Genomic DNA, 27,692 nt, shown 5'->3' with positions numbered 1-27,692 from the left:
TGAGACAGAAACAATATTCTTCTGAATATTAGGAGCATGAATAATATTTGAAAGATTAAGGGGAGACTTGGACATGGGTATAATGACATTTCCAATATATGAGATGGAGTGATGAGAACCATCTCTTGTGACTATGTTATTCTTACCAACATAAGGAGTAGGATTCAAGAATTTACTCGTATCACCCGAGACGTGAGTCACTGCTCTGAAGTCGACATACCAAATGCCCTTGTCATTTTGTTTCATATTCAAGCCTGCCAAGGCTGCCAATAGCAACTCCTTTACTTCTCCTTTCTTAGCCTTTGTTTGTGGGATTTTCCCTTATTTTGAGTGTTGAACCAACAATTTGCTTTAATATGCCCTTTCTTATTGCATAGGAAGCAAGTAGGAATGAGCCTTTGTCTCTGTATACTGGGCGTCAGAAGAAGGCCACGATCCCCAAAAGCATTTCTCCCTTGGCCTCACCTACCTCGAAAAGAATTTCCTCCTCTACCTCTACCATAAGTCAGCCCCGTGGCCAGCACATCTTGAGTTCCTGAATGCATATGGATGTCCTCGGAAAACCCTTTCAGAGTCATTTCATATTGCAATAGCTTTGCACGAAGATCTTCAAATTTGGGAAGTTTTGGGAGACATAACAAAGATGTTGCCAGAACATGATAGTCTGGCCCCAATCCACTCAAGGTCTGCTGCACCTTGTCTTTATCATTGACAAGACATCCCACAATAGCCAGCTGATCTGCGATGCCCTTCATTTTATTCAGGTACTCCATAATAGACATTGAACCTTTCTTCAACATTTGAAATTCTCTCTTTAGAAACACGATTCTCGCTTCAGAGATTTGCGAATACGTCTGAACTAGCCTGTCTCATAGCTCTTTGGCTGAACAATCATCGGGAATGGCTACAAGAATTTCCTGAGAAAGTGTTGAGGTGATGTATGCCACTAGCGCTTGATCTCTTTTCATCTAAGCAACATAATCTGAATTTTTGTGGAGAACAATGGATTGCACCCCTTTATCATCCATCTTTTCCTGCGAAGTGAACTATGGAGGGGGTGAGACCGATCCATCCAGATGTGGCTCCTTATAAAAGGAACAATTTGCCTTTTCCAGGTCAAGAAATTGGAATTATTAAGTTTTTCAGAGACCAATTGGCTAAGAAAATTAGAGGAAAGGCTCGATTGCGAGAGAGATGAGGAGAAAGATGAGTCCATTTGAAGGAATTGTGAAAACAATTACTCAAATATTTTGCTTTTTTTTTTTGGATATGATCAGAAAAGGAAACTAATCAAAACTGTATGTCAAGGATTGAATCAGTATCAGATTCATAAAATCATTCCAAGGCAAGAGTGTTTCAGACTGAAAATAGTGAAACATAAATAAAGGTATTTCAGACTGAAACAACACAATATTGAATATCAGCACAAAGGATGGTTTCAGATTAAAAAGACAAAAAATCGTGAAACAGAAATAAAGGTATGTCAACTAAAACAACACAATATTAAATATCAGCACAGAGGAACGATGACTTTAGATTAAACAAAAATGTGAAACAGGAATCTGCGTCTTTTCACGTCAAGAGAACCAAACAAAAAGAACTCTGTTTGGTTAAAGAAATCCAAACAAAACAGGAATCTGCATCTTTTCTTGTCAAGAGATCGTGAAAAAGGGATCGAGAAAGGGTTCTAGATCTGTTTCAGATTAAGTAGAATCATGAAACAGATCTGAAATAGAAGTGAAGAAGGAAGACGTTAAAACTGACTGATTCTGAGAGACTCATATCTAAGGAAAAAAAGAGAAGAGGAGACGCTGAAGAAGTAAAGAAGGGAGACGTTAATGTCCTTATCTGGACTGAAAAGAAAAAAAGGAAGGACACGCTCAAAAACCGAGATTAAAGAGTCGATATTTTCTTGACTTGAAAACCTCGAATCACCTCTTTGGACAATCCTTTTGGAAAGCAAACTCAGGCCCAACTTTAACACCGCTCTGATACCATGTTAAACTGTGAATCACCTGTGCAAGAAGTGGAAACGAAAGTTGGGAGAAGGGGTTGCAGAGAAAACACATTAAGAATAGCTCAACACACCCTCCTTGTATTATGTTTTGAGTATATAACAATTACATAATTTTAGGGTACAAAAATACCTTTTTACAACAAGCATAATTACAATACTTCCAATGTTTGGATTTGGATTCGATCCAAAACCAAAGTCGGGTTTGGATCTAATAATGACTTATTTTCAAAACTCACAGTGTAACAACCGAGAGTTTGCCAAGTAAGAAGTGAAATCTAGGTGTCAGGAACGCTCTAGTTAAGAAATCCACAAGTTGATACGCAGATGGAATATAAGGCAACATGATCGTCTTCTTCAAAATTTCCTCACAAACGTACTGGCAATCCATTTCAATGTGTTTGGTCCTTTATGATTGCTTGCAATATATATTGTGCTCTTGTTGTCGTAACATAATCTTGAGGGTTCTGCAATGTGAACTCCCAAGTCTTCTAATAACTGTCTTAATTATACTAAATCAGACGTAGTTGTTGCCAAGACACGGTACTTTGATTTAGTGGAAGAGAGGGACACTTTTTGCTGCTTCTTGCGTCTCCATGAAATTGAAGAATCACCTTAAAAAACACAGGAACCAGTGGTTGAGCGTCTATCATTCATATCCCCCGTCAGAATCAGAATATGAAACTTCTAACGAGGAAGCAGATGTAAGAAATAACTCATAATTAATATAATTTTTAATATATCTAATAATTCTCATTATAACACTCATATGTACTGTAGTGGGAGCATGCTGAAATTAACTAATAAAATGAATAATATGAGAAATATCAGGACAAGTAATATAGAGATAAGACAAAGCTCCAATCATTTGTCTATATGGAGTTGAATCCTTCAGAGGTTCTTTATCATCTTTCTTAGTTTTGCATTTATGACCACTGCAGTATCAATTCGTTTTTCATCTGAGTCCTGACCGCTTTATGATATCTGTTGCATATATTGTCTGCGACAAAAAATAACCACGAGGTGAGTAAGCCACTTATATTCCAATAAAATATCGTAAAAACCCAAGATCTGTCATATCGAAGTTATCTTTGAGCACATCTTTGATATGATTAACTCTCTGCTTATCACTTCCTTTGATAATCATATCATCAACATAAAGAAGTAATATTATCATTCTTGCATTAGAAGACTTAACAAACAATGCATTGTCAGTATAACAAGATTTAAAGTTAAGTTGTGTCATCACACTATTGAATCGATCATACTAAGCCTTGGGGGCTTGCTTTAAACCATACAATGCTTTTCGTAACCGAATAATTTTTTCATGTGCTAAACTTAAACCTGATGGAGGATCCATGTAAACTTCCTCATTGAGATTACCATTCAAAAAAGTATTTTTTACATCGGGTTCTAATAGTGGTCATTTGAGCGATTGGAGCAAATGTCTTGTCATAGTCTATCTCATATTCTTGACTATATCCTTTGGCTATTAACCTAGCTTTATATTTTTCTAATGTTCTATCACTTTTAGTTTTTATCTTATAGACCCATATACGTCCTATAGTTTATCTTCCTTTAGGTAATGTTTGGATTTATCAAGTTTTTGCCTTTTATAAAGCTTCTAATTCATCTTTCATTACCTTAATCCATTCTTGATGATTTTTAGCATTATGGTAAGATGTTGGTTTTACATACGAGTGTATAGCCATTAGACAAGATCTATATTTAGGTTCAAAAGAATCATATGATACAAATCTACTAGGAGCCTTTTGGAATTCTCATGGATTTTCTTACACTAGAAGAATCTATATCTTGATTTTGAGAATATCTTTCTAAAGCACATGGTGAATGGTCTTCGGTATATCGAGTATAGGTTTGAATTTCATTATGAGATAGGTCTATATTATCATGACCCTCGTTCACATTCCCATGTGTATCATGAGTGTCCTTGTTGTCACTCTCATGCACATCATGAATCTTATCACATCTTTCATGCTTATTGACAAGGTCGAAAAGAAAAAAAGTCACAATGATCGTGGATTTTCTCTTTACCAAACCCATTTTCGTTTTCAAGAAAAGTAACATTTCTTGAAACATATAATTTATTTCTTTTAATGTCATAACATTTATATCCCTTTTGATTTTTGACAGAGCCTAGAAAAACACACGGAATTGCTTTTGGGGAAAGTTTATCATTTTTGTTGGTAAGGACAAAGCATTTACAACTAAAGACTCAACCTTTTATAATCAGGAGATGTTTTAAATAAATTTTTAATAGGAGAAATGTTTTTTGAAGACATTCTATTTATCAAATAAATCGCCGTAAGAGCGGCTTTGGCCCAAAACATTTTTGGAACATTTCTTGATATAAGAAGTGTTCTAGTGGTCTCAACAATATGTCTATGCTTCCTTTCGGATAGTCAATTTTGTTGAGGATTATAAAGACATGATTTTTGATGAATAATCCCATGTAAGTCAAGATAATTTTTGAATTCTTTTGACATAAATTCTCTTCCGGAATCTGTTCTAAAGATTTTAATATTGGTTCTAAATTGAGTTTTTGTATAACAATGATTTTTTTTAAAACAATTAAATACTTCAAATTTGTGTTTAAGAAAGTATATCCAAGAGTGTCTACTATAATCACCCATAAACACAACATAATAAAATACTCTTCATTTGGATACGACTGGAGCTGGTCCCCACACATCCGAATGTACCAACTCAAATGGATTTTTAGATTTAAAATGTCTAGGCCCAAAGGGTAAAGATTTCATTTTACCAAGGATGCAATCTTCATAAACAAAATCTCTTTTTTTATAACTTGTAAGAAATGAAAACAAATGTAATTTAGACACACTAGGATATCTTAGTCTTTTGTGCCAATTTTCTATATCTTTCTTTTCCACAAGATTACAAAATGTATGTTTTTATAACTCAAGATTGTCTATAACATAGAGATCTCCTCTTCTATGGCCTCGCCCAATCGACTTTCTGGACTGAAGATCCTGTATTAAACAATCATTAAATGAAAACAAAATTTTATATCCATGATATGCAAATTAGGAAACAGATAAGAGGTTTAAATTTAATTTTGGTACTACTCTAATATTTGGTATAAAGAAAGTTTGTTGTTTTTGAAAACCCCCAAAACTTTTAATTTTTAAGGAAGTTTTATCGACGGATGAAACATAAGATTCATTTGGGTTAGTGTGACATTCGGTTAATATGGACTCATTTGGGGTCATATGGAAAGAATCACCGAAATCAAGGATCCAAGAAGTCTTACCAGGGTCAACACTTGTGGATACAACTGCCCTCGAGAAGGAAGAAGCTTGATTTTTGAACATTGGTTATAGTGTCTCAAAGAGTTGTGCCAAAGATAATGAGCCGATGCATTTGGAGTCGTCTACACCATTTCTTTCAACAGATAGTCCCACCGAAGCCACCCTTTTATCATCTCTTTGATCTTCTTTCTTTCTTTTGAGTCAAAAGGCTTGATGTGTCCCGGTTCATAACAATGAGAACATATTATTTTGCCACTCTTCTTGTATTCATGATCACTTCTTTTATCATTTTGACTTCTTACATAGTCATTAAAATGTTTGCCATTGTCATTATTTTTTACAAAGTAAGGAGGTTTATAATTCCTAGTGTGATTTTCGGGCTTTGACATAGCAAACACGAATTCTTCATCCTTTGAAGTGGTTGTTTTTTTCAACCTATTTTTCTACATAGTTAACTCTTCAAGAGTTTTAATTATAGTAGGTATTAGGGGTGGCAATCATGTCGGGTTGGCGGGTCGACCCGACGGGTTGGCCGGTCAGCATACCTCAACCCGAACCCGACCCGTTTATTAAACGGGTCGGCTGTGGCAAACACAAACCCAACACGTTTAATAAACGGGTAACCCGACACGACCCGCCAACCCATTTAATAAATGGGTTGGGTGTTAAAATATATATATATATATATATACTTATATATATACATCCGTATATATATAAGTATATATATACTATTTCTCATTTAGATAAATACCCGATAGGGGTATTCTTGTAAAACCACATATGTATCTTTTTTCCTTTTTTTATTTTTCTTTTTTCCCCTTTTTCCTTTTTTCTTTTTTCTTTATTTTTCCTTTTTGTAATGACCACAAGGGGGCCCCACACTTGTAGTCGTTGGGGCTCCAACGGTCAGATTTCTGACCGTTGGGGCTCCCAACGACTACAAGAGCCCCCCTTGTGGTTCCTTTTAGTGCTTCCCTCCTCTATAAATAGAGGAGGTCTTCCCCTCTTAAATGTATGGGTTTTTACACCCTTCTCTTCTTTTCTTCAATAAATCCAACTTATGACTTTTAGTCATTTTCTATATTTGAGAGTTTTGTGTGTGCACATTCGGTGTTTGTGTTCTTGGCTCTAGTAGTCACTCTTAAAGAGTGACCCTTTTGCTCTATTGGTGCTTCCGCCTCTTTTCATTACATGGTATCAGAGCTCGGTTGGTGATTGGGCTATTCTTTTGTCATCTTGGAAAGCGTGCCTCTCAAAGTTTTGAAGAAAAGAAGAATATTTGGTGCCGATGGAATGTGACTCTAAAGTGGAGCTTTCTTTCAAGCTAAATGGGTCCAATTATCTCATGTGGGCCTCCGCTATGGAAAATCATCTAAGAGGTAAGAAACTTTGGGGCTTTGTTATGGGAACTACTCCCGAACCCTTTCTTGTTCTTACCAAAATTGAAAATGAAGTTGAAAAGGCTTTAGATGGCGATGAGCGCATCAAAGCCATTAATGAACATCAATCCAAAATCGAGGATTGGGAAAGTAACCATGCCAAAATTTTGGCATGGTTTATGAACAATGTAGATCTCAAAAATTGTGCTAATATTGCCAAGTTTAGAAGGGCCAATGAGGCTTGGTTTTTTCTTAAGGGTATGTATATCCAAAAGGATCTTGCTCGGCAATTCTTTTGTCAAGAAAAAATTCGTTCCACTAAACAAATGGATATGAGTGTTCGAGACTATTTTAGCTCTCTAACCCCTCTTTGGGATGAGCTTGCTCTTCTTGAGCCCAAATGGGTTGCTCCACAAGATATTGAACTAAGAAGGGAACAAATTGAAAAGGAGCACTTTTTTCAATTCCTCCATGGACTTCGCCCGGAATTTGAACAAGTTAGGGCATCTCTTCTCCATAGAAGCAAAGCCCTACCTATTGAAGATGCTCTTGCCGAAGTATGTCAAGAAGAAACTCGACTTGGCTTGAGCATTAGGAATGATGAGGTTTTGGCCGTTAATAGGCCCGGATCAAATGTTAAAGCATATAGACCTCCCCACTTTAACAAAAATATCAATGGGCCTAGAAGGGGAATAATATGCCATTATTGTAATGAACCGGGTCACATTAGACCGGCTTGTCCAAAACTCAAAGGAAAAGTTGCCGTGGTTGGGGAAACTTCTCCAAAGAAGGAAGAAAGTACCAAAGAAGGAGATATCAAAGAAACTCTAAATCACATCTCCGAAGTTCTCCAACATCTTCTCAAGACTTCTCCTTCAACATCCGGGGCCGCCATTGCCTACTCTTCATCTCCTCCAGGTATGTGGATACTAGACTCCGGTGCTTCTTTTCATATGACATCTCATAAAAATTCTCTTTCAATTATTTTTTCCGAATCTATATCTTCTTGTGTTTCAACGGCCGATGGTACATCACTAAAAATTGAAAGTATTGGATCTCTTGATTTAAAAAACTTCTTTGTTCCTAAAGTAAGAATCGTTCCTAAAATAAATTTAAATCTTTTTTCCGTATCTCAAATCACCGATCATGGATGCCAAGTCTCTTTCTCACCTAAGGATTGCACCGTGTAGGATCTCCAGTCAGGGAAGCTGATTGGGCAAGGCCATAGAAGGGGTGACCTCTACTTTATGGAGTTTTTGACTCTCCCATCTAAGGCATCATGCAATCTTGTAAAAGACAAAAGTATTGGAATATGGCATGAGAGACTTGGCCATCCAAATTTTGTAAAAATGTCTCTTTTTCCGTTTTTGAACAATACTTGTAAAGACAATCACATGACTTGTAAAGATTGCATTTTTGGGAAATCTAAAGCTATTCCATTTCCACAAAGAAGTTACTTTACCACTCGGCCATTTGAACTTATTCATTCCGATGTGTGGGGACCTTCCCCTATTTTGTCTAAAGGAGGTTTTTCGTATTATGTGGTATTTATTGATGATTTTACTCGATTCACGTAGATTTACTTCCTAAGTCGCAAATCCGAAGTTTTCTCCTTCTTTAAAGAATTTCATGCAATGGTCAAAAACCAATTTTTGGGAAATTTATCTATTCTTAGATCTGATTCGGGAGGCGAATATATGTCCAATGATTTTCAAAACTATTTGAAAGAAAATGGAATTTTTCACCAACGTTCTTGTCCCAACACTCCGCAACAAAGTAGACTTGCGGAAAGAAAGCATAGGCACATAATAGAGACTACAAGAACGTTATTAATCTCAAAAAACATTCCAAAATCCTTTTGGGCCGAAGCGGTTCTAACCTCTACATATCTTATCAATAGAACCCCTTCGTCCTCTTTGAAAAATCTTTCTCCATTTGAAAAACTTTACAATATGTCTCTCGATTACAAAAGACTAAGAATTTTTGGATGTAAATGTTTTGTTTTAACTCACAAGAATGATAAACTTTCCCCTAGGGCTATTGAATGTATTTTTTTGGGATATGGCGAAAAACAAAAAGGGTATCGATGTTTTGACATACTTAAAAACAAACTTTATATCTCTAAAGATGTCACATTCCTTGAAAAGGAAAGTGGTTTTTCGCACCAACCGAATGAAAATATTGATTATTCATTCTTATTTGACTTATTGCCTAAAGAAAACATCATAGATGATCATATTGATCCTAATGAATCTCTTAGTGAAGATCTTGTTGAACATCCAAACGATGATCAAAACTTAGAAGAAAATGTTTCAAGACAAATTCAAGTCTACTCTAGAAGGAATGAAAGGAATCCTCCTTGTGCCCTTGAAAAATTTTCCTAAAATGAGTTCACCGAAGAGACTTCTCAAAGAAGATCAAATCGGATTTCCAAAATACCAAATAGATTTGTTTCTTATGATTCTTTTCCCCTAACTTTCGAGCATGCCTACTTGCTCTTCACTCTTTTCATGAACCATCTCATTACAATGATGCTAAGCAATATGCTCATTGGAATGAAGCTATGCAAATTGAACTTAATGCTCTTAAAAAGGCACAAACTTGGGAAATCATTGATCCTCCCAATGGCAAGAAACCCATCGGATGTAGATGGGTTTTTAAAGTAAAAACTAAGAGTGATGGTTCATTGGAAAGATATAAGGCTAGGTTGGTAGCCAAAGGATATGCCCAAGAGTATGGGGTAGATTATGATGAAACCTTTGCCCCCGTTGCTCGAATGACTAGTGTTCGAGCTCTTATTGCTATAGCCGCAGTTAAAAAATGGCCAATCTTTCAACTTGATGTCAAAAATGCCTTTTTGAATGGTAATTTAAATGAAGAAGTGTATATGGAACCACCTCCAGGTATGGATTTAAATGGAAAAATTTTGAAATTAAAAAAGGCTTTATATGGTCTTAAGCAAGCACCTAAAGCTTGGTATGATAGGTTTAGTAACGTATTAATAAATTTAGGATTTTCTTCTTGTTATACTGACACTGCTCTTTTTGTGAAAAGAACAGGTGACTCCATTATTGTGCTTTTGCTGTATGTTGATGATATGATCATCACTGGGAATGACAAAAAGGGAGTAAATGATGTTAAGTCTATGCTAAAAGATACCTTTGATATGTCTGACCTTGGTTATTTGCGATATTTTTTAGGAATTGAAGTGGCTTATTCCGAACGTGGATACATCTTATCTCAGATGAAGTTAGCTGCTGAAATTTGTACCAAATCAGGAATATCTGATGAAAAGAAAGTTGAGACTCCCGAAGTTATCAATGCGAAACTTAGACTTGAAGATGGTGTCCTTCTTGAAGATCCAACTCCCTACCGTCAATTAATTGGATCCCTCACTTATCTATCCATCACCCGTCCTGACATAGCCCATGCGGTTCATGCAGCGAGCCAGTTCCAGCACGCACCTACCACGGTTCATATGGCGACCGTAATGAGAATTGTGCGATATATCAAAAATACCATCTCAAAGGGACTCTTCTTATCCTCTTCCTCATATCTTGAATTGACTGCTTTTATTGATGCTGACTGGGGAGGCAATCCCAATGATTGTATCTCAATTACGGGTCTTTGTGTTTTTTTAGGTGAATCTCTCATCTCGTGGAGATGCAAGAAGCAGCAGAAGGTCTCCTTATCATCTACTGAAGCTGAGTATCGGGCTATGGCGATGACAACTATGAAAATCGTATGGCTCAGAAGTCTTCTTGCTGACATGGGCGTCCTCATTTCCACTCCTACCAAGCTCTGCTGTGATAACAAAAGTGCGATATACATTGCCAACAATCACACCTTTCATGAACGGACAAAGCATATCGAGATGGATTGCCATTATGTTCGAGACGAATATCTCAGAGGGACTATCTCATTACCATATGTTACTTCAGAATATCAGCTAGCTGACTTTTTCACCAAAGCGCTTCCAACTCCACGATTTATGTTCCTCCTTAGCAAACTTTCGGTCTTCTCCCCGTAAAGTTTGAGGGGGCGTGTTAAAATATATATATATATATATATACTTATATATATATATATACATCCGTATATATATAAGTATATATATACATATATGTATATATATACTATTTCTCATTTAGATAAATACCCGATAGGGGTATTCTTGTAAAACCACATATGTATCTTTTTTCCTTTTTTCTTTATTTTTCCTTTTTGTAATGACCACAAGGGGGCCCCACACTTGTAGTCGTTGGGGCTCCAACGGTCAGATTTCTGACCGTTGGGGCTCCCAACGACTACAAGGGAGCCCCCCTTGTGGTTCCTTTTAGTGCTTCCCTCCTCTATAAATAGAGGAGGTCTTCCCCTCTTAAATGTATGGGTTTTTACACCCTTCTCTTCTTTTCTTCAATAAATCCAACTTATGACTTTTAGTCATTTTCTATATTTGAGAGTTTTGTGTGTGCACATTCGGTGTTTGTGTTCTTGGCTCTAGTAGTCACTCTTAAAGAGTGACCCTTTTGCTCTATTGGTGCTTTCGCCTCTTTTCATTACATTGGGTCGGGTTCTCAGGTTGACGGGTCGGGTTGGCGGGTTGACGGGTTGGTAGACGGGTTGGCGGATTGACCTGCCCGCCTAACCCATTTATTAAACGGGTCAGCCGGGTTGGCGGGTTGGCATACCCCCAACCCGAACCCGACCCGTCTAATAAACGGGTTAGGCGGGTCGACCCGTTTATTAAACGGGTTGGCTTAAGCCCAACCCGAACCCGCCTAAGAGGCGGGTTGGCGGGTCGTGTCAGGTTTTGCCACCCCTAGTAGGTATACCTTCAAATTCGGGTCTAAGTCTATTAACAAATTGATAGAAATGCTCAATTGTAACTTATTTTTTATGAAATTCTATATCTTGGGGGCAACACCATTTTGGCTCTAGAAGAGCCAATTCATCCCAAAGAAGATAGAGAACATTGTAATATTCTTGAATGCTCATCTCTCCTTGGGTTATAGTACTCACTTTATTTTGCACATTGCATATGTGAGCGATATCCTTGAGTTGAGACTATACATATCTTTAAGATACTTCCATGCATCACTAGCGAAGTCAAATTTTGCCAAGCTAGAGTATTTGTTGATGTCAACACTATTGATGAACAACCAATTATCTTGGAATGACCCATCCTCCACTCTTTTCATTTTTTTTTTTATATTTAGTGACGACCTTAGACATCTCTTCTCCGGAAGAGCCACTTTCTTTCCATTTTCAATCTTGGTAAGTATAAGTTTAGGCTCTCTTTCAGTATCATCAACCAAACCCCATAGACCCTTTTCCCATATTTTGTATTTCAGTGCGGATTTCCACATCACATAACTCAATAGCTTGTCCGAGCTTTAGCCTACTCTTCATGCCCGACTCATTTAAAGAACGGACGAGCCCGAGCTGGCTCGGTTCGTTGTGTATCCCTAGTCAACAACACCAAAAGAAGAGGAAATTGCATCACAAAGCAATAAAAAAGGCAGGCAATTATAGAGCAAACTTGAAGCATTTGTGAAAATTGGACTAGGAACATGTTCAAAATCAACCAAACCAACTGTAGGCATTGGCATGTAGGGCTGGTAAGCAAACTGAACGGCTTGTGGTTTGGCTCACAGGAAGCCTGTTCATATTTGTCATATGAGCTCGGCTACACAAGCCTTTAGAAAGTTGATTACAAACAAATGCTGTTTGGCTCTGTTGCTCAGGGGAGGTCGTCTAGATGTACTATATAGGATTTTAAGTGTAATATAGGTTACAAATGACAATATCATACAGGTGGTTAGAGTACATGGCCAAGTTGCTGATTCTGAGATAAGAGATGCTATAGGGGGTTCTTTATCCTTTTTCTAGACATGGGAGATGTTTAATCTGCATCATGATCTGTTGAGTAGGTTGGCTTCTTGATATTCCTTCAACTTTTGGCTGATTTTGGTTCATTATGGGTTACTAAACCTTACTGTGAGATGGCTGATTTAGGTTGGAGCTCCTGTTCTTTTTTCTCCTGTCTTTTAGCAGCACACAACCAACTCATCTAGGAACCAAATTGTATGGTTGGTCTTTCTGATTGTATGTTCTGGTGTGGTTTCATGTGTTCTTATCAGTGTTATTAAAAACGCGCCTCAAGGCGCAAAAAGCGCGCCTCGCCTCAAGGCGAGGGGCTTTATTCCTTGAGGCGCAAGGATAAGGCGTAAAAGCCCCGAGGCGTGCGCCTCATAGGCCTTGAGGCACACGCCTCGAGGCAAGGCGCGCCTCAAGATGAGGCGTGCACGCCTTGAAATTTTGGTCAAATGAGGGGTCAAAGCCCTAATTTGACAAAAAATTAAGGTTTAAAAAAGGGCCCCCGACCCTATATCTGTTTTCACGCAGTCTCTCTCTCTATCTCGTATTTTTCTCACAAAGTCTCTCTCGTCTCTCACACACAGTCTCTCTCTCGTCTCTCACACAGTCTCTCTCTCGGCCACACAAGCTTCTTCATTTAGGTAATGCTCCTTCCACTCTTCATTTACAAAATTTCTTTTCTGTTATTTTTCTGTCATTTAGATATGAAAGAAATTTGTATATATTTTTCTTTTCTGTTATTTTTCTGTGTGAAATAACAGTTTGCAGTTTGATTGAGTTCTACTCTCTTTTAGCGTTAAATTTTGGGCTGGTATACAACATGAAATAGATAGAATTTATGTTGTACAACATGCATTGTATATACATTTATATGTATGTGTATGTGTGTGCATGCGTGCATGTTTGTATTGGCAGCTACTGATTATGTTAAAAACTTGGTATAACATAATGATTATTTGTGAATGTCTGAGTTGCTAGTTTGGCCTTGCTGTTGGTCATAATGTTTATTCTTAAAACTGGTAAAGAACAACATTAGTAGTTGATTTTTACTATATGTTGTTTCTAAATTATTTTTGTTATTTTCTTATCTTGCTAAGTATGCTTGACACCTTATTTTCTTATAATTTTAATTGTGGCTTTAATGTTACTCATCTTCAAGCCATTGTATTGATGCCTCTTTACTCAAAGACCACTGCTTGTATTTTGCATGTCACATAGTAGAAAACAGAATTAGATTGAATTTCAAATCTGTGTATTGCAGGTCACATAGTAGAAAATAGAATTGTTGCATTAATGTTACTTTTACATGTTAATCTCCTATTTTTCAGTATTTATTTGAGATTTTTTATTTCTTGTTGATTGTTGCTTCATCAATAAAGCATTTTTTATTTATTTGTAATTTTAGATATTTTTTATAGTTTTTTTTAAGTTTTCAATTTTTTTTTGAGGCTTACGCTTTACGCCTCGCCTCAGATTTTGGTGGAGCACCTCGCTACGCCTCAATGCTTTTCACAACACTGGTTCTTATTATTCTGTCTTCATTGTCAGAATGATCAATCACTAGATTTTTTCTACCATTGTCCAAGTTAATACCCCTAGTCTCTCTTTCTCTCTCACATACACGCTCACACACACATGCACACCCACACCCACACAAACGCATGTATACATACACAGGCTGTACCCTAGATTTTGATCTTGATTATTGCCTATGTCACCTGGGTACGGGTGCGGGTACAGGTACAGAGGGTACGACATTCCAAAAAATGTGGGTACGGGGACACGGGGCTATGTATATACATATTAAATATCACATAAATACAAAATAAATTCAAAATAAACTGAATATAATCTAAATATATATGCTATATCTAAAATATATATTATATACTGAACATATGAAGTTATAAACTGAAAATATAATTATAAATTATATATTGAATACAAACTTGCATGTATGGAGGGTAAAATGGCGTGTCCACGTGTCGACATGGGTACGGAGGGCAAAATGGAGTGTTCCTGTGACAGATTATTGCCTACCAAGTACCTAGAGAATGGTGTCATTGAGAAAAAAGGCAAAGAAAGACTTAGGATATGCTTCATATGTATAGACCTAAACTTATCAGTCCGACTCAAATACACTCCAGTCTTTGGAAATAATCAGGCATGTTTCTAGATTTTGCAGTCATTTGCTTGTTATACACCTCATGCAAATAACAAAAAAAGGTTAAGAGATGATATACTTTTTCACCTTAAACATATTTTGCCCATTCTACATCTACACTAAAGTTGTTTTGTTAAGCATGTTTTATTATCTCTTGCATTTTTGAGGAGTTTGGCTAATTGTCATGATATATTTCCTAGATATGAATATGTGTGTCAAACTGTCAATATGGTCTATGGTACTTGGCATTTTGAACCATGTGTTGGAAATGTTTTTTTCATTGAGAGTTTTCAAAAATTAACTAGGCAATCAAATTCTAACCCACATTGTACAGTTTAGTTCTCGCTGTTAACATGCTTGAGAAACCTGTATTGTAGAATTCATATTAAATGTTCATCATAGAAGATGTTCACTGGGCTGAAAAAGATTGAAGAATGCCAGATCTGACTTCTCTAAGAAAGTTCTTTTTCAAACTAGTTACTTCAACCCATAGTGTAAAAAGCCAAATGACATGTAGCCTCAATTGTGTGGTCTTGACCTGAGACTCAGTTGGGTCAACTCAGTGACTTGGCAAGGTTGTGTTATCTTCTACATTATAACTATTATATAAGTATAAGAATTTAATATATAATGTCCAAGATATCTATAGTTTTGAAATATTAATATGTAAGTAACATTTAGATAACATTGGATGATTTTAACTAATGTAACTAATTAAGAAACAAAATGCACAAATTATAAACAGTTGATTCTTCACATTATGGGCGATAAAACAGTATGTCAATCATGACAATCAGTTAACTACTTTATTTACTAACTTTAGTCAGTTTTCGTGAATAATTTTGGATTGAAAGGTAGCTTTTCTTCAGAAAGATATTTTTGCAATAAACATGCCAAGCATGCCTAGTTGCTGGATCATGTAAGGATACATAGTTTTGCTGCCAACTCATTTTGCATTATCCATCCCTGGGAGATGTGCAACTATAATGCTGGGTCCTAGCTTCATATCTCTCTACCAGTTTCTGTGTCTTTTTCTCCTTGCTCTTGTTATACTTAATGCTCCATGGGACTTGCAACTTGTGTGGTAATTTTGGTAAGCTAGAGCCGGAAGTTATTTCTAGGTGTAGTGGGGTTGGATAAAGGTTGCCAGCCTAGGAAGTGGAAGCAGGAAACAATATGAGAAGCGAAGCGAGAAGCGCTGCATTTTAAAATGTATCGGAGGCGGGAAGCGAGAAATAAAAAAAGCAATATAAGAATTGAATGGGAATCAAAATAAAATGCAAATAAAAACTAAAATAAAAGTGACTATTCTTAAATTTTACTAATTTTTTGGTGTAAGAATTAAATTTTTAACAAAATCTAAAAAAGATGACTACCAATTTAGAGAAAGCACATGGAAGTGAGTGAAGTGTGAAAGGAAAAACATAAAAAACATGAAAAGTATAGTGAGAAAACATATAAGAAGAATAGATGAAGTGTGTGGAAAGCATAGGAGAAGTGTGGGAGAATCGAGATTCTCATCAAGTTTCATAAGCGAGGACTCCAAAGCGAGTTTCCAGGAAGCGGGCTTCCCACAAATCTAAGAAGTTTTCGGTAACTCTGGGTTGAATTTTTTTTCGCCTCATGTACTTTCAAGAATATTGCTAGAATAGACTATAGTCTCCGTGGAACCATCCTTGCTATGATATTTTCTTTAGCAGTAGACTAGGGAACATACTTATATTCTTTTTTTTTGGCTCAATTTCATCAAGTTTTTTTATTTTTCCTTTAACCAAACCAATAAGATTTGCTCAATGAATATTCTTTTGTTCTTTAGTTGTAACATTCTACCATTGTGGTCTGAATGGAGAGGAGCTTATTGTTTGGTTGTATGTTGAGTTAAGAAACGTATCCAAACCAAACTTGATGATCAATGACTGAACTTGAGCATGATGGATATTCTCAACCATGGTTATTGAAACACTTCTACTTTCCCTAAGAAGCTTGCTTCCTAGGAAGCCACTTCAGAAGTTGAAAGCCAAGGCATTTTTGAAACACACATCTTTTGTCATCCAACGTTTTAGCTTTTTGACATGAGAATTGTGCCTTTGTTAAAAAAACAGATGAATTGTTTTCTTATAAAAACAGTGCCATAGTTGACCTATTTTAATTAAATTGAGGAGTAAGTTGTGCATGGAAATACATTTATTTAATACCTTTGAAACTCAAAAATGTTTCCATTTATTAAACCCAAAATGGTTTAGCTTATTTGTTCAAAAAATTCAAGGGACAGGTGTTTGGCAATATTTTCTTTTTATAAGAGCATGTAGACCATTATGTACTCTCTTGTATATAATTCATAAATGCATAAGTTTAATGTTTATCTATTATTTGTTGCTTACTAGTTACTAATTATAGTATCAACAAAGAATGTTGTTTGCTTGGACTTAATATGTTCACCTTTTTATATTTGATACATGTATGATAGACTAATTTTATAATCATACAACAACAACAACAACAACAACAACAACTACTACGCCTTCATTCCAAAACAATTGGGGTCGGCGATATGAACCAACAAAGAAAATCATTCTGGGTCTTCCATATGAATCCTTCTCCAATCATTTCTATCCAATGCCATGTCCTCTGTGAGGTTCAAAGCATTCATATCCTTTCCTATCATCTCCATCCAAGTCTTTCTAGGCCTACCCCGACCTCTTTTAACTAATATATTTTCCCATTTCTCTATCCTTCTAACTGGAGCATCATTAGGCCTTCGCCGAATATGTCCAAACCACCGTAAACGATTCTCTCTCATCTTAATTTCAATGGGTGCAATGCCTACCTTCTTACGTATCTCCTCGTTTCGAATCTTATCTTTTATTGTATTTTCACACATCCATCTAAGCATACGCATCTCAGCTACACTCATTTTTTGAATATGATGTCTCTTGGCAGCCCAACATTCCGTATCATATAGTAAAGCGGGCCTAATAGTCGTCCTATAAAACTTTTCCTTCAACCGCAATGGCATTCTACGGTCGCACAACACTCCAGTTGCACTTTTTCATTCCATCCACCCAACCTTTATCCTATGATTTACATCTCCATCAATTTCTCCATACTTTTGAATGATAGATCCCAAATATTTGAAACAATCATCCACCGGTATTTCTTGCTCACCAAGCTTCACTACACTCTCATCACTACTTCGTTGCTTACTAAACCGACATTCCATATATTCTGTCTTATTCTTACTAAACTTAAAACCTCTTGCTTCCAATGTCTGTCTCCATAATTCTAACTTAGCATTAACCCCAGCTCTAGACTCATCAATCAAAACAATATCATCAACAAACAACATACACCACAACACATTTTCTTGAATTGATCTCGTAAGCTCATCCATCACTATAGCAAATAGAAAAGGGCTTAAAGCAAATCCTTGATGTAACCCAACCAACAACAACAACAACAACTACGCTTTCATCCCAAAACAATTGGGGTCGGCGATATGAACCAACAAAGAAAATCATTATGGGTCTTTCCACATGAATCCTTCTCCTCCATTCATTTCTATCCAATGTCATGTCCTCGGTGAGGTTCAAAGCATTCATATCCTTTCTTATCACCTCCATCCATGTCTTCCTAGGCCTACCCCGACCTCTTTTAACTAATATATTTTCCCATTTCTCCATCCTTCTAACTGGAGCATCATTAGGCCTTCGTCGAATATGTCCAAACCACTGTAAACGATTGATGTAACCCAACCGTTATAGGAAAATTGGTTGTCACCCCTACACAAGTGCGGACATTGGTTACTACTCCTTCATACATATCCTTAATTATACTAATGTACTTGAGAGAAACACCTTTCTTCGTCATTGTCCACCAGGGAACGTCCCTAGGTACTCTATCGTATGCCTTCTCCAAATCAATAAAAACCATATGCAAATCTTTGTTCCTCTCTCTATTTCTCTCAATAAGTTGTCTAAGAAGATGTATAGCTTCCATAGTTGATCTTCTAGGCATAAAACCAAATTGATTCTCCGATATCATGACAACCTTCCTCAACCTAGACTCAATCACCCTCTCCCAAAGTTTCATAGTATGATTCATGAGTTTTATACCACGATAGTTTGTGCAATCTTGTATATCACCCTTATTCTTATATAGAGTCTCCAAAGTACTCTTCCTCCACTCATTAGGCATCTTATTTGTCCGCCAAATCTTGTTAAAAAGATTTGTCAACCATTCTAAACCTTTCTCTCCCAAGCATTTCCAAGATTTGTCAACTAATTTTATAATCATATAGTTGAAAAATAATTAAATTATTTTAGGTCCCATGAGTATTATATAAACACATGCTTTATGTTTTTTAAAAACAAAAGCAGGTAGTTAATTTTTTTTAGATATGATAATAGTATCATATAATATAGCAACTTTAACTCCTTTTTATCTATGAATTGTAAAATTTTAAATGCCTTCTAGTCGCTTCTCACTTTTTGCTACACATGGACCTAAAAATCCTTTTGTTTCTCACTTTTGCTTCCTGCATCTCGTCTCCATTTCACTTCCATCTTGAGCAACTTTGTTCTCAAGTCTTAATGACTGGTGCTGAGAATAAAAGGAATTCATTATGATTCAGGGTAACTGTGGCTACCAAAATATAGCTGAGATTGTGGCTGGCTCTCTTGGTGATCAAGAATGTATAAGATAACACTGGAATTAGGAGTGTCAACTTGCTCAAATGTTATCGAGTTTCTAAGTCAGCTAAATGGATGACTAAGGACATGTTTGCAAATCACATTGCCAAAGTGATTCAAAATCACTTTTAATCATTCTCTCTCGAATCGGAGATCCTTCCTCGACCTCATGACTCCATTTTTCTCTGAGTTGGGGAATCATTTTCTTGTTTGAGGCATTCTCTCACAAAACCGTGAGAATCGATTTTCGCACACCTGCAATCAGATGCTAAAATGGTTCTCCTGAGAATCATTTACCCTAAAGCTGGGGAGGATGATTCCCAGGAGGTAAGAAAATGTGTGCTAAGAAATGTGGATGTACTGAAAGAAAGAAGATTGATGCAGAACCATGAACCCATGAACTCCATAGTAAGCACTGAGCCATGTCTTCTGCAATATTGAACTATAATCCATTCTTGGTATGGTTTGAATGGTGCTCGGGCATTCCGGAAACCTATTATGAGTTAAGGTAAGATGTAAATATTCTGTGCATGTGCTTCATGAACCATTTATAGGTGGGGATTCATACTCGTTGAATGTGGCAGATAGTACTATAGGCTATTCTTTAGGTGGTCATCTATACTAGTTATCGCTTGCATATTGATGCTCTGTGGGTTATGATCATAGTTGGCAAACCCGGCGAGTCGACTCGGATAGGACCCCAACTGGGTCACGATTCAGGACTGCCGATCCAACTCATTAAATATATATTTTTTATCATGTATTTGATTATTTTAATGCATAATTCTTATATAAAGTCACTTGTTATGAAGAATCTAATATTGTTCAATAAAAAAGTTAACAATCACGTATAATTATATGTTTTTGTAACTTATCTATTGACATATTAGCTTGAAGTTTAGTTATTTCTATGTCTTATTCATGTGCTTACACTATAAAATATAGAATCCTGGCTCGTCCAAGTCACTGAGTCAACCCGCTGACTCTGTTACCCCGTAGGGGTTCAAACCAAGCCCGAGTCACGAGTTTGCGAACTATGGTTATGATTTATGCAGCGTGTTGCAGATCTTGCTGATATTTGCTTTCTTGGCCCAGGTTTATATCTGGCTGTTAGGACGTACTTCTTCACTTCATTTCCCACACAGGTTACTTCTAGACTGGAATCCACATACTAATGAAATTCTATTTTCTTATGCAATAAGTAACCTGTCTATATTAGAGTTTATAATATTCTGGTATAAGAAGCTGGTGTTTGTCTAATGCAGTTGGTTTGAATTGATAATTAGCACGGGTCAAGCATCTCTTCTCTGACTGCTAAAAGTGAATGGAGAATGGACGAAGGTGGACAAAGGGAAAATGGAAGACACAAACCAGAACAGTACAAACCTGTGCCTTCTCATCCGGTACACACGTGTGTGGGTTTTGTAGGGTTGCATTTGTTTGTGTTGGCAAACATGGCCAAGTGTAATGGAACCCTAGATGACAATTCTACTTTGTGGTCGAACAGTGGATTACGCCTCAACATACGACAGCCATAAAGTTGATGGCCGTCATGGCCGAGAGAGATGGTGCTATCCAGCAGAGAGATGCAGCAGTGAACGAGAAGAAAGCTGCATTGGCTGAGAGGGACATGGCTATCCTACAAAGAGATGCTGCATACGCGGAGAGAAATGCAGCTTTGCTGGAACGTGATGCAGCAATTGCAGCTCTTGAATATGCACGGGAAAATGGGATGGCCTATCCCCCCAATGCTCACAGTGCCATCTCGCGTACGGGTGGCAAGCACATGCACTCAGATGTTCCTTACCACGCCAGAGATAACCCAACCACAGAATCCTACCCCATTGCACCATCGGATGCTGTTCTTGATGTAAAACCAAGGCATGTCAAGCAGCCGCGGAAAGAAAGGAAGACTGTCGCCTGCCTTAAAACACCAAAGCCGAAATCCAGGAAGCAGGCAGGTGGTGAGGATCTGAACAAGCAGATCTCAGTGACCAAGCATGAGTGGAAGGGTCAGGACTTGGGATTGAATCAAGTGACATTCGACGACTCAACAATGCCGATCCCCGTCTGCTCCTGCACTGGCATGCTTCAGCCATGCTACAAGTGGGGCAACGGAGGTTGGCAGTCTGCATGCTGCACGACCACGATATCGAGGTACCCGCTTCCCATCATGCCTAACAAGAGGCATGCTCGTATGAGCGGGCGGAAGATGAGTGGCAGCGCCTTCAACAAACTTCTCAACAAGCTGGCTGCCGAGGGCCATGACTTGTCAATGCCGGTGGATCTGAAGGATCACTGGGCCAAGCATGGAACGAACCGGTATATCACCATTAAATAGATTTGAGATGATACATTGGCGCGTTTGTTGATTTCGTGCACATATTGATTGCATCATATGTGCACAATGGGGCTGGGGCTACTAAGGAAATTCCGCATCATCATCCTTTGTATTTTAATATGGACCCATCTTTGATGAATGGGTGGTCTGCGAGGATGCCTCTGCAAGTTTCAAGGTCTTGTGATCAAGATTAGTGGAAGAAAATAGCGAGGTATACAACTCGGGGTTTGTGTGTGTATAAAAGGCTTTACATTTCTTCAGAGACCTCTTTCAAGATTTTAGTCACATTTTCTTGTCCTCAGGCTTACGATCCATCATGAGTCGTTGAGTTGCGTCTGTTCCTTCCTAACTTGGTGACTCGGGCTGCGTTGGATGGACATTTGGGGAAACTCTGTGGCTTATCATGATTGGTCCGAGTTCATGATGGTGGAGTGTGGTGTGTAATTCTGGGTTTATGTCAGTCTTTTAGAGGTTGGTAGGGTTGCGGAACTTTGTTTAGCTCTGAAGGATTATCACGATGGGGACTGTTTGCATCACCTTGGCAATTGACATTTGACACCCTGAATGAAATTTCTATGCTTGTCAAACTCTTCATGTCTATTTGGAACTTTAGTTATCTCTGGATGAACGGCTTATCCGTGCTGGCAACGTGTTCAGACACGCCCAGACTCTCTCTCTCTCTCTCTCTCTCAATGGGAATGAAGTGATTAAAGTGGCTTTAACCTTTTTTTTCCCTTCCCAAAGAAGTGTTTCGGTTTCACTCATCCCTGCCATCATGCCCCATCTTGGGATCTTATTATTTCAAGTTGTTTTGATGAAATTGGACCTCATAGAAGTGATATACGGTGCATTTAGTGAATTAACTTTTGCATTACGGGAATTTACCTGTTTTTAGGATATTCTGGTGATTAAAAGAACAAGAGCTCCAAACATGCCAAAATTTGTTGATTTAAAAATTCATATATATTTTTTAAAATGCAGTTCCAAGGTTGAGTCCTATTAAATTGTCCATACTTGATCCGTCTATGGGGTCAGATTTGATCAAAACAACTTGCATCCTAGATGGGGATGGCAGAGGGATGAGTGAAATCGAGTTGAAAGAAACCTAGTCCTCAGTTCAAATTTAAGTAACGCATTGACAGTACATATCCTCTCTCTCTCTCTCTCTGTGCGTGTGTGTGTGTGTGTGGGCGTCTCAGACACATCTGTGGGCACACACACACAAACTCATGCATGAGCTCAGTAAGTAGAAGACCTATTAAAAAAATTATTGTTGCAAGTTATTTTTCTTAATCTAATATGTTTTTGGCATTGCTTGTTTGCTTGAAAACACCTTTTGAATGAAATTTGAAATTGCTTAATCATGTTAAAAGTAGTCAGAATGGACCTATTAAAAAAATAATAGGTGATTTTGCTTAATCTGAACTTCCAAATGTGTATTAGAAATTATTATTATTTTTTTAATTTGTTTTTATTGTAAAATTTTGAAATTATTCTTTAAACCTTTCTAATTGTGAAAGGTCCTGATCTAATGCACGCTTTCCACTTGCAGAGATTACGTTTATAGTGTTTGCTTTACAAAACCTACAATAAAATTCTAATTACTAATAGGGTCCACTCTTAACATGTGTTAGGAGGGAGAAATTATTCTCTTTGTCTGTGTTAGATCACAAATGGATCGAATATAATTGGATGTCTGATCCAAATCCAACACTGTATCTTCAGATTCAGATAATTTCAGTAACATCTGAATGTAGTTCCAGATGTATTGAATTTGATTTATTTGGACATGGACCAGTATTTTAGTTTGGATCTAATTCAGATCGAAATCTGATCTGATTTCTTTTCTTACTTTTCTTTTAAAAACAAGGAACTCATTTTTTATTGTTTTTCACTGGATCCAGTATTTTGACATATCTCCTACCATATTGGATCTGATTCAGACCTTGATTTGGATTTGGATCTACATCATTCATTTTGGCTTTGGATTCAGATCTGAAAAGATCTGGTCCATAACGGATCTGTTTGCAGCCCTACTTGCTGTGTGTGTGTAAATTGAACAATTTAAAAGGCATTTGAAGAATGTCGTATCTCAAAAGTATTCTGTGTTTTATTGCCACAAAAAACCAAATGCGAAAATACACACCAATAAAACGAAAAAGTTTGATATAATAAACAATAAACTGCATATTGCTTAGTAACCTGCGACCTTGAACAAGACCAAAGTTGTATCTGATAATTCTATTTAACTTAAAGGCATGACAAACCAAATTTCCTTCACAATAGAAACTCTCAAATGCCTCTGCATGATCATTCAACAACAGGCATCTACTGCTGCACATTCTATCAAAATCATGATAAACAAGTCAAATATACTTCCTCTTTTACATATTAAATGCGGTATAGTGTGAGATATTGTGGCGTTATATGTAGTTTTCACTGAATCAGATTTCCCAACAAGATCCCGCTGAAGATGAGGTCTCCAAACCATTTGTTAGGTACAAACCTGACAAGAATAAGGAAATGCAACTCAAGAAACAAAAAAAGAAAAATATCTAATGTGCGCAAGTCCCATGCACCATATCTATATCTAGGGGTGGCAATCGGGTCGGGTCGGCGGGTCAGAATACCTCAACACGAACATGACCCATTTATTAAACGGGTCGGATGTGGCAAACACAAACACGACCCATTTATTAAACGGGTAACCCGACACAACATGGTTAACCCGTTTAATAAACGGGTCGGGTTGACGCGATTACACGACACGGCGACCCATTTATTAAACAAGTCAACCCGATAACATAGACACGATAACCGTTTATTAAACGGGTTAGATAAGTTAATAACTTTATATATATATATATATAAACGGGTTGCGGGTTGACAGGTTCGTGTAAACGGGTTGACCCGCCCGCCTAACCCGTTTATTAAACGGGTCAAACGGGTTGGCATGCCCCTAACACGAACACGACCTATTCAATAAACGGGTTAGGCGGGTCGACCCGTTTACGACACGAACCCGTTTAAGCCAAACCCTAACCCGGCTAAGAAGCGGGTTGGCGGGTCGGGTCAGATTTTGCCACCCCTATCTATATCTATACTACTTATAAATGAGCAATGAGAGGCAATGGTACACAAAAATATTGTTCTTTATAAACTTTTTTAAAATGAATAGGTCAAGCCAAATTTTAAATGTTTTTTTTTTTAATTTGTCAAAACATTGTCATAATGCCCGTCGTGCAAGCGAGAGAATTTAGGAAAATTATATACATGGGAATATATATATATATATATATATATATATATATATATATATAGAGAGAGAGAGAGAGAGAGAGAGAGAGAGAGAGAGAGAGAGAGAGAGAGAGAGAGAGAGAGAGAGAGTCGCTGCCTACTCCAATCCGTGCCTACCACTACCGTACAAGTCTTTTTGGGTTGTTTGTCAATTTGCTAGGAACCAATACTTGGATTGTATTTTTTGATGAAAATGCAAGTTTTCAAGTGTTGAATATTTATGAAAATTTTAAAAAATCTAGAAGGTCAATTTTCAAACCTTATTAAAATCAACCTGCATTTCAGAATAGGATGATCTAAGAGTTTATTTTCATAAAATCAAGCATGTGAAATGCACTTGTATGGTCAGATTTGAGAAAAACATGAGAAAAGCCCAGTGGCTTGGCGGTAGGCACGGATGGGAGTAGGCGGTATCCCTGAGAGAGAGAGAGAGAGAGAGAGAGAGAGGACTTTATGTTTAAATTAGATTAACCCCCAGAGAGAGGGGGCTAAAGTAATCCAAGCCTAAAGTCCTCGTGTGGGTAATTTTACAAAAGATAGGAATTTCCTAGTCTCTCTCTTGAGCTTAATAATAGATTAAATTAAAGTTGGCCAAATTAATAGAAAAATTTTCAAGTTAGAGAGAAAGGGTGATTGTGTGTGCAGGCTTGCGTGTATCCCGTTCATAAGGACGGGCCATTTTCTAGTATAAACAAAAGATTGTGGTAACAACGGATCTCCACATACATGGAGCCATACCTTTTTTTTTTACTAAGCCAAGGAAACCTGCTTGTGTGTAAAGGAAAGAAAAAAGTTTTTGACTATTTTTTTATAATAAAATTTTACCCTTTTTTGCCCAAGTATAGTAGTATTGGATTTACTAATTATCATCAGTTTCTTTTATTTGACAGAGAAAGCTGGGGTTAGGCAGACCCCTACCAGTTATACAACTATACCGTAGGGATTCTAACTTGCAACGTCCCAACAAAAGGTGACGTACACTAACTACTGCCACAAGGGGAGCCCCCGTTGGTAATTATCACCAGATTGGTCTGGGTGTAAACTCACAGGTAAGCGTCACTTGATTGGTTGGTGTTCGGTGGTTCTACCTCGGCGTATGGGTGGTTTAGGCATCCCGGTGCCCAGACTGCGAAGCATTGTTCTTGTCGCCAAGCAATGTTGGTTGGCCCACCAACCGGATAACCCTTGTGCTAGTTTTCTTCTTGCTAAATATAGGGATCCAACTCTTATTCCGGTTCGTCTGGGAACCCGAGGTTTGGCGCTCTCGCACTTGCGTAAATCGTGGTTGAGGGCTTTAGCCTGCTTTAGAGACCATTTTGAGGTCTTCAGAAATTTTGGTCAGTGGCTGCAGTGGGCGTTGGCACCAAGCGGAGAGTTTCGCACCAAAAAAGTCTATAGATCGTTGCTACCGCCAGGGGCTGATTGGTTGCCCGAGGATGTGCTTTGGGCGAAGGGTCCTTCCCCCCGTTCGCGAGTCCTGGCTTGGTTAATTTTGCACGATAGGATCCAGACCCACAGTAATTTAAAGAAGTGGGGCATTCAACTCCCGAGTTGGTGCGTGCTTTGTCAAGCTGCAGAAGAATCTACATTTCACTTGTTCTGGTCTTGCCCAATATTTATGGAAATCTTTAGTAGGACCTGGAGGCATCCAGAAGTATTTGTTAAGGAGGAGTCCTTTGCGCTAGATCTGATCTTGGGGCCGGTTTGTATTAGGCGCAGCAAGAGGTGGAGGTTCATCTGGCGGACGTGGTTGCTTACCTCTTGGTGGTTTGTTTGGATGGCGCGTAACGATGCTCATTTTCGTCATATTCGAGTTAACATTCAAAACCTGGTGCATAAAATTTTGGTAGATGTTTATGCGATCTTGCGTATGCATCTTAGTGATCTTCCACTCCCTCCTGCTGATGCTACCTATCCTTTGTCTCAATCTGGGCACGCGGCTATGGCGTGAGCTCATTTTATCTGTCTAATGTTCTTTTATCTTGTGCTCTCTTTATTTGTTTTGACTTTTGTTCTTGTTCGGTTCATGGGTTCAACATTTTGTTGATCTTCATGAGTGGTAATGTTGAATTACTTTCGGCTCTCTCTCTCTCTCTCTTGATGTTCCCAAGTCCCAACTATGGAGAGGAGAAAGGATATTTTAGAGTGCGTCAATTCTCAGTTCTGACTTTGTGTTGCAATCTGGCAGGGCTTGATAAATCAAGAGTCCAAATTTGCCATACTAGATGCCCAGTTGAAAATGCCAAGAATACATAGTATGGCCAACCTGTCCAACAACATAAGATGTCAGAGGAGATCATAAAACAAGACAAGGGGTGTGCGCATGCATACCGAGGCCGGCATTGTGTCCAGTTAGGATGATGAAAGCAATGTGGCAACTCCAAATCCACTTAGTCAATTCTTAGTTGATTCTCCAAATCTCAAGGCTGTAGATTTTACACCAGCTTTCAGACCATCTTTATCCTGATTCAATTGGATTCACACTCGTTATCAATGAACTATGACTACACATAAGAAAACAGTATATTTTAACTCACATTAAATACATGTACCTGATGAGCATAAATAGTGGTGTATATAAGGGTCCAAAACAGACCAGAAGTGTACAGCGGGAAGATGTCACCAAGATTTAGGTT

General features: G+C 37.7%; 1 protein-coding gene across 5 annotated transcripts in view; it reads left to right on the top strand.

The window, feature by feature from the left end:
• Positions 1-22,346, top strand: part of LOC149835870 (barley B recombinant-like protein D) — a 30,829-nt gene extending 8,483 nt beyond the window's left edge. Inside the window, exons 2-5 of one of the 5 annotated variants that reach the window (XM_090008808.1) lie at positions 13,151-13,207; positions 20,514-20,563; positions 20,684-20,821; positions 20,926-22,346. In XM_090008808.1, coding sequence (XP_089864934.1) covers positions 20,750-20,821; positions 20,926-21,759 — 906 coding nt within the window. In that variant the 5' untranslated portion in view covers positions 13,151-13,207; positions 20,514-20,563; positions 20,684-20,749 and the 3' untranslated portion in view covers positions 21,760-22,346. Of the gene's footprint in view, positions 1-13,150; positions 13,208-20,513; positions 20,564-20,683; positions 20,822-20,925 lie in introns of those variants that run through there. The other 4 variants (XM_090008810.1, XM_090008811.1, XM_090008807.1 and 1 more) reach the window with 4 other exon arrangements.
• The last annotated feature ends 5,346 nt before the right edge of the window (positions 22,347-27,692 follow it).

The sequence above is a fragment of the Nuphar pumila genome, chromosome 6 (genome assembly GCF_984573655.1).
Source record: "Nuphar pumila chromosome 6, dmNupPumi1.hap1.1, whole genome shotgun sequence".
Classification (NCBI taxonomy): Eukaryota; Viridiplantae; Streptophyta; class Magnoliopsida; order Nymphaeales; family Nymphaeaceae; genus Nuphar; species Nuphar pumila.
Note: the sequence above shows the minus strand (reverse complement) of the source record. Positions and strands in the feature narration are given on the sequence as shown.